Below are 11770 nucleotides of genomic sequence, written 5' to 3'. Positions count from 1 at the left end.
TAGAAGAGGAAACAAAGAAACTGTACTCTGAATATTGTAACTATGTTTAACGTTATTTATGGTTTTTATTGGCAAAATTGTTTTACTTTTATAGAATATTAATGAAAAACAATATATAAGGCCATCGGTAACAATAAATAGACATAAAAAAGATCAAATGTTAAAAATAAATGTCAAGATAGAATTTTTACCGTGAGCTTTGAAACATTCTATATGAGAAAAAAAATAGTCTCAGAAATTTTTGAAATGGTTTGTGTTGTGTCAATGTTTTTCAAGTATTTTACTTTTTGAATCACCTTCTAATCTAATCTTCTAATCACAAAAGCTATTAAGTACTTTGAGAATTTAATCTTACTAAATTCTTACAAAACTGATACTTTTGATAAAAATAGTATCACATATTAATAGAATTTACAATGTTAAGAGCTTCTAGAAGTTATTATCTTCTGCCAACTTAATAGTTAACTTAAAATTTTAATTGTAAAAATCGGAAAACTCGTAAAAATAAAGTCGTTAATTTCGGTCGTTAAATTTATGTGCAGGTATTTTACCTAATAATTGCGAAAATTGCAAGCTAGTTTAGAAAAGCACAAAATTTAGAAAGTAGGAAAAGAAGTTCGGCGAGTTTTTGCCAAAAATCCATCGTTCCACATAAACTACCGTTTATTTCCTGAAGTTTGATGCGAGACACATCATCTGTGAAATTAAATTTCGGCAACAGCACAACTGACCAAATTTTCAGTTTCTGCCCCAATTAATTACGAATGATTGCTTAATTATTTAAAATAATGGAGGTTTTGCTCAGTGATTCCATTTTAATTACGTTATATAACGTTGACGTATTATATTATGCGTCGTAATTCTAAAATTCGAGTAATTAATTTCGTAAGTAAATAATAGATAGTCTGGACGGCGGTGTGGGCATATTTTACGGCCGAGATAGCACAACGAAATTCTTTATTTAATTGACTGTTCGGTTGCACTGTATATTTTTCTTGTGCAACACCAAAAAATTGTTGCGGTCGTTTGAGTTTTTTAAGTAATTGACGCCTTCACGGTTAAAATATTACTCAAGCACTTACCTTCACTCCAGTAAAAGCAGAAAACTAAAGGCACCCCTTTCACACTTTGCTGTTTTTGCATAAATAAATATTGCGAAATGGTTATGTAAAACATTTGTCTCAGAAGAACGATTGTTATCGTTAATGTTAAATTATATCTGCAGATCCGATCCTTACAATAAATTTAAAAATTTATCGTTGAACCAATCAAGCATTTGATTTGTAGCCGTAACAATTATTGTCTTCCTGCTGATGTTGCAAGAAAGAAAGTGCGACAAAAGTTTAAACAAATTTGGCCATTGCAGTAAATTAGATGTAATTGCAAACTTGAAAATGATCTATGAAACATGAAATTGCATAACGAATTCGAGTTCATGTTCAACAAGAATTCGCAAAATTGATGATATTACAATAGATTTTTGTAAATATTTCACTGTTTTACGTAATACACCTTGAAATACAGTTTAATCAAATTAAAATATGTATCGCTCTATATTGCAACACGCAAACGCTTTCTAGCTTAAATCACGCGTTCATTTTTTACACAAATTCGCGTTCCTTGCAATATTAATTATGGCACTAGAGTATTTTAGTACGTATAATACTTGAATTCCATATCAGAACGCTTTCACTGTTCTAGACCTGATAAAGTTATTCAAAGTTTATTTATTATCTTGTGTAACACTGATAGTCTCAATGTGGATTTAATTGGGACATCAAAAAAGCGATTTAATTTGTTGACTCGGAGGTAGGAATGTTAGGAATTGGAACTGAGGAAATGAAAAACTACCATTTAGTTTTTTATAGTTGCAAGGTTTTAAACTTTGGCAACTAATTGCCCGAAGACACCGATTTTTTTTTAGGTGCGAAAAATTAAACTATCTTTGGTAGAAAAACTGAAGTTTAAAACACATTTACCGATTATTTTACGCCCATATATTTTCTTTTAAGTTGTTGTAAATATCACTTACAGTAAGTTTAGAATTAAAAATTGTACAAAATTGCAGGTTTTCCATATAAAAAATAGACACATTTTACAATTTTAATTTATAGATGCATTGAAAAATTCTGTTAGAAGTAGTAATAGGGCTATTTGAAAAAAAACTTATGAAAAAAAATATTGTTATCCATAAAAGGCCTAAAAAATAATACATAAAGTAGGAAGAAGAGAATTTCTAAATTTCTGACTAGAAAACTATTATAAAAATTTAATGTAATCGTTGTCAAGAAGTATCTTTTTATCAAGATTTCGTTAGGGTTTTGACTCCTGTGCTTCTTTTATTTAATTGTTTATAACAATTCTGTTTAGATCATTGTAAAATGAGAAGCTTTGTACAAAAAAATTAAGTGTAAAACTCAAACACCAAAACAAAAATTTTCCAAAATCAGTTATATTTTTGTCGAAATTTGATATTCATAAATTAGATTTTCTAGAAAATAAGTACCTAGTTTAAGCTTCTTATTATATGCATTGCATGAATCATGCAATACAAACAACTAAGTAAATTAAATATAATAATAATAATTAAAAATAACTAAACAAAACTGATAAAAATCTTGTGTATTAGATAAGTGTTATCCTTTTAAATTTTAACACATCCGAACAAACAAAATTTTTATATTTACTATATCTCAAACCTTTGGAAATCAATAACAAAGTTTCATTATAACAAGCTCTAATTAAATTTCATAAAATGAATTTAGAATTTTTTCGTTGTGAGGCTTAATTACCAAGAATTCATGTAGCAACCCAAAGGTTATTTAATCATTCCATATTAAACAAAATTTCTATTAATTAGATATATAGTACGCACAATATGTTAAATGTTATGTAAATGCACTTTTAAGGTATGTAATTAAATAATAAAAACACAAACTTGTCGCATAACCTATTTACAATATATCCATTTTTCTAAATATCGGTAAGAAGCTGCCTTTATTTGGTAACTTTTGCAGCAATTTGGACATGAGATGATCACACAATAATAGAGTGCAAATCAGACTAATAAAATTTATTTCAATTTTCATGTCTCTTGATGTGTTTAATTTGTTCTTTAAATTCCGTTCCCAACACAAATTATGTTCCCAATCTGGAAAAAGTGAAAAACATGAGTCGCACAACTGCATTTTTCTTTCTCTATTAATTAAGTACATTTTATTAGTACATAACAAAAAATTGAGCTTTTTCACCACCATCTTTTGATGAATATTTTCCATTTTACTTTAAACTGGTGGTAATATTACATCATTGCTGACAAAAACCTTGCCCATTCTTTCACAGGTGTGTGTTGAAAAGCCGCCGTCATAACAATTCCCCCATTGTAATTACACATTTATAACTCACATAGTAAGTAAGGTAGTAAAAGTAACCTTATCGGAAAGCAATTAGTTATGAAAGTAAACGTTAAGCGTGAGAATAGCTGCGTTCTACTCCAAATAACTCATGGTTACATTTTTAAAGTGCGAGTATTAATCACAAGTGAAACCGTTTTATACTTAAACTTTTTTCTTTCTTTTCCAGTGGGACCAATAGACCAGTCTGCAGCTGCTGCGTCTTGGAATGATTTCGGCAACACAGATTTTTTCCAATCTGAGCACGCTGTAATCCAAACCCACCCCACATTGGGAGGCTCAAGATTTAGTTCTGGGGGTGGCAGAAAATCATGGAAACACTTAGATTTTCGAAGTTCAGCAACTGCCGAATTATTGAAGAATCCCTCGCTGTCTTCTCCTGACGAATGTGCTAGAGCATGTCGAGAGGGGGAACCCCCAAGAATTTGCTACTACCATTTCACCCTCGAATTGTACACCGTGCTGGGCGCGTAAGTTTCCATTTTGCACACGTCAAAACACTTTTTTTAAGTCAAAAGCTTGTTAATAATACACGAAATAAAAGATAAGATTAAAGTCAAATTGATATTTAAAAGAACTAAATAAAACAAAAAAGAAAAAAATTAGTTAAAAGTTTCAACAAATTTTGTATGTATGTATCTTCAAAATCCATTTTTTCCTGTTTCTTTCTCCAACTTTTTCTTTCTTTTATTCTACTTTTGTATTCTGTCTCTGTTTTTCTTTTCCTCTCCTGTTCTATTTTCACTTTCTGTTATTTCTATTCTTTGTGTCTATAACCCTTTTTTTCTCTCTTTTTTAACCTTTTCTACTATCTTTTTTTTACTTGAACCGTTCTAGTTGATTTTGTCTTTATCTTCTTTTATTTTGGTCTCACTGTTCTGAAAAATTATATGAGGTAAAAATAAGCGTATGTATTTAATACTAAATATCTAAATTCTCATACAAAAAACAAAAACAAATATCTGCAAAATGTGAATAAAGCAATGTTTTTGAAAACTAAACTAAGACTGATGACTGTTTGATTATTTTACTATAGTTCAAACATAAATTTAACAATAAAGAATTAAAAAAATATATAGATATAAATAAAAAACACATTGCTGAGAAAAAAAAACACAAAAAGAAAATACTCCTAATAAGCAAAAATTTAGAATAAAAAAACTTAGCTCACAAAAATTTCATAAGGCGAAAATGAAAAAGAAAAGAGAAGATAAATATGTAATAGTAAAATTTGACAAAATTTTTGAAGAAATTTTAATTCTGTTAATTTATCCATATGTTAAATCATTTCCACATTTTTTTATTCCCTATCCGTTTTTTGTTTTTACTCTGATATTTCTTTTTATCTTTCGCGTGTTTCTGTAGTTCTTTCTTTTGTTCTATCTTTAGTATCTAATCTTCATTAACTATCTTTATGTAGTTATTATGTCGTTTTAACTTAGGTATATTTTACCTTTGAAATTTTTTTAACAGAATTGTAAGTAAGCGCCTGTTTTTTAAAGAATTATGATGAACATTGGAGTAAAAATAACGCAAGAATTTAACAGTGTACATCTGAATTTTAATACAGAGAACAAAAATAGAAAAGAATAAAGAAAAAAAGGAGTTACTGCGAAATCTAAATAAAACAATGTTTAAAACTAAGGTAAAACTGATGAATATTTTACTAGTTTAAACATAAATGTAACAATAAATAAATTAATAAAAAGGTATAGAAAGAAAAAAAAAGATTAGGTACAACACTGTGTACCTACTACAAAAATTGATAATTGGAAAAAGATATAGAAAATAGAAAAATTTGCCGAAAAGTAATTTTTAAATAATTTTTTTGATAAATTTTTAATTAGTGAAGTAAAAAAATAACCACATCGTGTTCATTTAATTAATGTGTATGTGTTCAAAATTTGTGTAAACTTAACAATTAAGAACAAAATATAACAACAATTTTTTTCTCTTAATTTTTGTCATTTTTTCTGAATTATGGCAAAGTTTTGCCAAAATTTTTATCTTTCACACTTTCTAAACAAATTTAAGGATTGTTAACGGAATCTAATTTGTTCCTCTTTTTGTGTTTTTGTCCCCTAAATTTCTTAAAAATTTTATATTTCAAACATTTCCAAAATAAAGAAAGAGGGTGGCGTTAAATTTCAATTTGTTAAACTGCAAATTAGAAACGCTAGTCATACCAGCATTTACACGTGTCAAACACGAAAATAATGACTTCGAATTACTTGTACACAATGAGCATTGATAATTTATTTCGGCTATAATGAATACCAATATTTCAGGGCCTGCCAAGTGTGTACACCAAACGCTACCAACACGGTGTGGTCGCACTGCCAATGTGTCTTAGCCGATGGTGTCGAAAGAGGAATTCTGACGGCAAATCGTATGATCCCAGGCCCCAGCATCCAAGTTTGCGAAGGTGATAAGGTGGTAGTCGATGTGGAAAATCACATAGAAGGTAATGAAGTGACCCTCCATTGGCACGGAGTTTGGCAAAGAGGAAGTCAGTACTACGATGGAGTACCTTTTGTAACCCAATGTCCTATTCAACAAGGCAACACCTTCAGGTAACCACCCACACTTTATCCAATTTACTAAGATTAGAAGGGGGCATCCGCTGGGTTTTGCAAACATCAAGAATTTTATTAATGATATTAATTTATCAAAATAAAGCCAAGGATACATATTTTGAATTATTGCATGTAAATTTTGCTCAAAAAAGCAACTATCACTACTGCAATTTCCGTCTTAAATGTCAGTCGACACATCTTTTTTAATAACCCTCAATTAGCTCGAATGGATTTCTAGCTAAAATGTCAATACATAGTGCGACTTCTTACTAAAATGTGGAAAATTGTGCGTTATCCAATCACAATGAAAAGAGAAAATTACAAGTTTCTTCAAATTAACCTCAAAAGGTACCGTAGTAAAAGAATTAAAAAACGGTTGACATGCAAAGACATAATTTTATTGTCATGAACATATCCTACTTTGTATTCTTCAGTTACAATTTTAATAAATTAATGGAACGCAAATTACTCCTTGCAGATTTCTCATCATTCTAGTTATAGAAATTAAAAATGAAAGAATGACGTTCTTGACACAAAAATTTACTAATTTCTCCTTATGGTTTTTTTGTCGCTTGAGAATCAGCAAGGTTTAAGAATTTGTTCTAATATCATTATTAGGTGTTCCACATATATATTTCCTGCTGCTCCTATAAATTTAAAAGGTTTTTAACAACAAACTTACAAAAATTTGGGATTTGCCAAAATTTACAAAATTCTCTAGAAAATTTACCTAAACACAGCAGAAACGTAATTAATTAGAATGATTTTACTAAAGTTATATAAAAAATGTGTTATTTTAAACAAAAACAAAGATTGCAAAATTAGATCTAAAAATTTTGTAGGCTTGTAATTATAAATTCAGAGCGGTTTACACTAAAAAACTTATAAAATTTAGAAGATTCCATCAAAACAAAGTAAAAAATTGCAAAATTTAATCAGAAAATTGTTATTTCCTGTAAATTTTTCACTGTAGTGTTTTTCAATGAGAGATTCAAAAAATTTTTCAAACTTCATAAAATTGCAAAATTTGGCTAAAAAATGCCTTATTTCCTTTTGATTTTATAAATTTAAAGCGTTTTTTTACTCAAAAACTTACAAAACGTACCAATTTTGGTAGAAAATTACAAAATTAGGCTTAGAAAAGCGACATTTTCTCCGATTTTTATAAATCAAAAACGTTAATTTTCTTCCGGAAAACTCACTGAATTTAAAAAACAGAGATAAAATTGCAAAATGTGATCAAAATTTTGTTATTTTATATACATGTAAGTGTTTTTCTATGACAAATTCACAACATTCTAAAGATTTGGCCAAAACAAGACCAAAAATTGCAAAATTAAATCTAAAAATGTTATAGGCTTGTTACTATAAATCCGGAACGGCTTACACTGAAAAGCTTACAAAAATTGGGAGATTTCATCAAAACAAAGTAAAAAATTGCTAAACTTGATCAGAAAATTGTTATTTCTTTCAAAGTGTTTTTCATCTAGAATCTCATAAATTTTTAGAAACTTTCTTAAAACTTAAAGCAAGGCAAATTGCAAAATTTGGCTTAAAAATGCGTTATTTCCTTTGTTTTTATAAATCCAAAGCGTTTTTTACTCAAAAACTTACAAAATGCACCAATTTTGACTAAAAAAGGAGAAAACCACAAAATTAGGCTTAAAAAAGTCAAAAAACTCACTGAATTTAAAAGATTTCATCTAAACTGAGTGTAAAATTACAAAATGGGATCGAAATTTTGTTATTTTATATAAATTTAAATGTTTTAGTATAAGAAATTCACAATATTTTAAAGATTTTGATAAAAAAGACAATATATTGCAAAATTATATCCGGGAGAACCATATTTTTTCAAATTTTTACATTAAGTAAAAAATTATGAAATCAAATCAGTTATTTATAAATTTATAGCATTTTTTTCAATATGAAGGAACACTTTCCATAGCAACTTTACAAATATAAAATATCAGTTCTTGCCAAAGATGCTTTAGGCAAATGCAAATGCAATACACCAGCCCATGGTTACTTTAATAAGCAGTTGTAACAACTTCACACACAGGAAGTATTACAACCCGCTGTTTCACTTGATTAATTCGCAATAAATTAATTCATAATTCGTTTCAGGTACCAATGGATAGCTGGAAATGCAGGCACTCACTTCTGGCACGCTCACACTGGTTTGCAAAAAATGGACGGTCTCTACGGCAGCGTTGTAATCCGTCAACCACCAGCCAAAGACCCAAACAGTCATTTATACGATTACGATTTGACCACACACGTCATGCTTTTAAGTGACTGGATGCACGAAGACGCTACTGAAAGATTCCCCGGAAGACTGGCTGTCAACACTGGTCAAGATCCTGAGAGTTTACTCATCAACGGGAAAGGACAGTTTAGAGATCCCAACACCGGCTTCATGACAAACACTCCCCTTGAAGTTTTTACCATAACACCAGGACGCAGATACAGATTTAGGATGATCAACTCATTCGCTTCAGTATGTCCTGCTCAGTTGACGATTCAAGGACACGACTTGATCCTCATTGCCACCGATGGAGAACCAGTGCATCCCGTGAAAGTTAACACAATCATCTCGTTTTCAGGTGAACAAAATTTGCAACATTTACAACTTTAAATTGCATTAAGTTAATTTAAGATATAAAATAAGGCCTTGCTCAAAAAATATCGGTAATAAGAGTATAGTATATTACAACCCAAGTGGGAAATATGTCATTACCTACCCCGAAAACTAAAGTCTGTTTCTTTCAATAAACAATTGTCAATGTCAAAATTTTATCAAAGACCATACTGTATACAATTTAGTGAGGTTATGCAGTACTTGTGTGGTTGAAGTCATATCAAAATTAAAGCTTTTAATTAATACCATGAGAAATGATGAGAAAAATGACAATGGTATTTGTATGCAGTGCTGATAATCGTAAATTTGAAATTCACCATTAGCTGTTAACGAGTAAATTTTACCAACATAACAACATCTGGACAATTGTTTATTAAATGAAATATACTTTATATATGTATTTTACTATCATTGACGTAGTTGTTATCAGTGTTGTCAAGTTTAGTAAAGTTTCACCAGATCTGGTGATTTTTATGTTAGTCGGGTGATTTGGTAAAAACTTTTGGAAAAATTCTAATATCTGGTGATTTTTTGAAAATGAAAAAAACTGTTTTTCAAGCATTGCCCACGTTTTCAATCAGAAACTTGATTATTTCGTCGAATTTTTGCTCAAAAAAGCCGAAAAACCACCAAATTGGTTAAAAATACTTCTGTTTGTTTATTTACAAGACAAGGATAAAAATGACAATTTACTTTTGTCTTTTTCGAAAACTTTTTCAGCTAGAAACACAATTATTTCGGAAAATTTCGTTAAAAACAATCCAAGAATTCAACAAATTCGACCAAAAAACGACGTTATTTTTGCGTTTTCCAAGTGTTTAAGCACGTTTTTGAGATAAAAACAAAGGAAATTCTAAAAATTTTGTTGAAGCAGACAAAAAAAATACAAAATTAAATCAAAATTGATATTATTTTTGCTTGTTCCGCTCGACTTACTTCGTTTTTGAACCAGAGACTCATTTATTTTGCAAAAACTTGTCCAAACACGGTTAAAAAGCACAAAAACAATTGATACTGATGTTATTTTATTTGTTTCATTTGATTTAATAGGTTTTTGAGAAAAATAAGCTGAGAAACTACAAAATTTTACGAAAAAGATTTTAAGCGCGTTTTGGTACCAAAATCTCAGGTTTTTCAGAGATTTCGCTAAAACACATTTAAAAAATAAGAAATCAAGTCTAGAATGACATTATTTTTGCATTTTAGCACGTTTTTCAGCTAGAAACGCAATTATTTCGCAAAATTTTGTTGGAAACAAGCCGAAAAATCACAGAATTAAGCCGAAATGCTTTTTGCTTTTTTCAAGAGTTTAAGAGGAATTTTTAAGCTGAAAACTACGTTTTTTGTGAGATATAGCCATACAAATCCTAATCTGCTAAAAATTTGGCAAATTTTTCAACTCGAATCTGGTGAATTTTATGATCTTCTTGATCTGGCAACACTGGTTGTTAAGCAAAAAAATTGCGTTTTTGACATTTGATGGACTCATAACCTTGACAATCCTCCATAAATTACTTCCCGACCAAGGGATGTAATGACATATTTCGGCATATTGTCCAACAGATCACAGCCACCCTTTATGCAAAAACAGTGTGAATAATTTAAACAATGACACATACCGGAATGAAAGTGAAGCGTGATGGTGGGAGACGCAAAAATATCTCAGCCATCGGTTGTATTTGCTCAACATTCGACATAACCAGCAATTAGAATGCGGTCAGCATGCAAATGTACACACATTCAGGCTCACAAATTACATACAGTCATGAATATTAATATAATAGCAAAGAGGTAGTTGTCACGTTCTCTTTCGGCTAATTCCCAACAAAATTTAAAAGACATTCTTGCATAAATCGTGCGTTAAAAATTAACCAGGTCATTCGTCACTCTATTTGTTGCACAAATAGTTTTTTAGTGCAATTAACAAAATTTTCACAAAACAGGTGAAAGATACGATTTTGTAATCAACGCTGACCAACAACCGGGCGCATACTGGATTCAGCTTAGAGGTTTAGGGGAGTGTGGAATAAGAAGAGTACAACAATTGGGTATTCTGAGGTACGCGAAAGGACCATACCAACCCAGTCAAGCGCCACCCACTTACGACTACGGTATTCCTCAAGGAGTGGTGAGTAAAATTTTATCAAACAAACCCAAATCCACAAGTCATAGAAACAACAAAACACGCTTCTGTACATATTACTTTTGCTGTATTTTAAGTTTGTAAAATTTGGGGCTTCAGATACAAGAAGCTGATGTTTAAAGCTGGTGGTGGGACTAGAATAGGTAAAAGATTTGTACAGAACAGATGTAAAACAGAGAGGAGCTAAATTGTACAGTGTAAATAGATGTAAAAAGCAACTCCCTACAGGTATTAAATCCCTTGGATGCAAGATGTAATGAAGTTCGAGAAGACGCCATCTGTGTAAGCCAGTTAAAGAATTCCCTCGACATTGATAAGGGTATTCTGCGGGAAAAACCCGACGTTAAAATTTTCTTACCCTTCCGATTCCATATCTACACACCTGAAGATCTTTTCGCCCCCAATACATACAACAGACACTTAGGTAGGTGTAAAATAATCGGTTTAACGAAATATACTCGTACAGTTGGGACACTGAAGCTAACACCGTTCAATTTGATTTTATTGCAAATTTTGACGAAACACAGAAATATTACATTTAAAAAATATTATTTAAATTTTGTGATGCTTAAAATATAATCTCAATTTCAAAATTCAAGCTCAAAAATAAGCTTAGATCAAAATATGTCTCGCCCTAAAATTTTCTAAAATATTAGATCAGATAACCGCTAAAATAATATTCCAAGAAGAAAAAAAAAATACAAAAAAATTCCACCGAAATACCAGTAATTAAAAAAAACGGAAATTCCAGTAATTCCGATAATCCATCGTAATTCCATTGTTTTCAGATAAATTCCTATAATTCCAAATTAATTCCTGTAATTCCAATTCAATTTCAACTTAACTTCCGTAATTATTCAACTAAATTTTCATTATTCTAAAATAATTCGTCATTCTAAATTAATTCCGATATTTCAAAGAATTTCAACGTAATTTTCAAAAAAATTTTCAATTTCCAAAAAAAATCCAGTAATCACAAATAATTCCAGTAATTTCA

General features: G+C 30.0%; 1 protein-coding gene across 2 annotated transcripts in view; it reads left to right on the top strand.

The window, feature by feature from the left end:
• The window catches only part of LOC123016061 (laccase-1), a 34159-nt gene that overhangs the window by 15366 nt on the left and 7023 nt on the right, over nucleotides 1–11770 (top strand). Inside the window, exons 2-6 of one of the 2 annotated variants that reach the window (XM_044416262.1) lie at nucleotides 3583–3883; nucleotides 5702–5986; nucleotides 8117–8595; nucleotides 10574–10758; nucleotides 11002–11197. In XM_044416262.1, the coding sequence (XP_044272197.1) occupies nucleotides 3583–3883; nucleotides 5702–5986; nucleotides 8117–8595; nucleotides 10574–10758; nucleotides 11002–11197 (1446 nt within the window). The remainder of the gene's footprint in view (nucleotides 1–3582; nucleotides 3884–5701; nucleotides 5987–8116; nucleotides 8596–10573; nucleotides 10759–11001; nucleotides 11198–11770) is intronic. The other variant, XM_044416263.1, reaches the window with a different exon arrangement.

This window comes from Tribolium madens, unplaced genomic scaffold, assembly GCF_015345945.1.
Source record: "Tribolium madens isolate multiple individuals breed KSU strain unplaced genomic scaffold, Tmad_KSU_1.1 Scaffold_19;HRSCAF=116;Tcas5.2_LG9, whole genome shotgun sequence".
Lineage (NCBI taxonomy): Eukaryota > Metazoa > Arthropoda > Insecta > Coleoptera > Tenebrionidae > Tribolium > Tribolium madens.
This window is presented reverse-complemented; position numbering and strand designations above follow the sequence as displayed.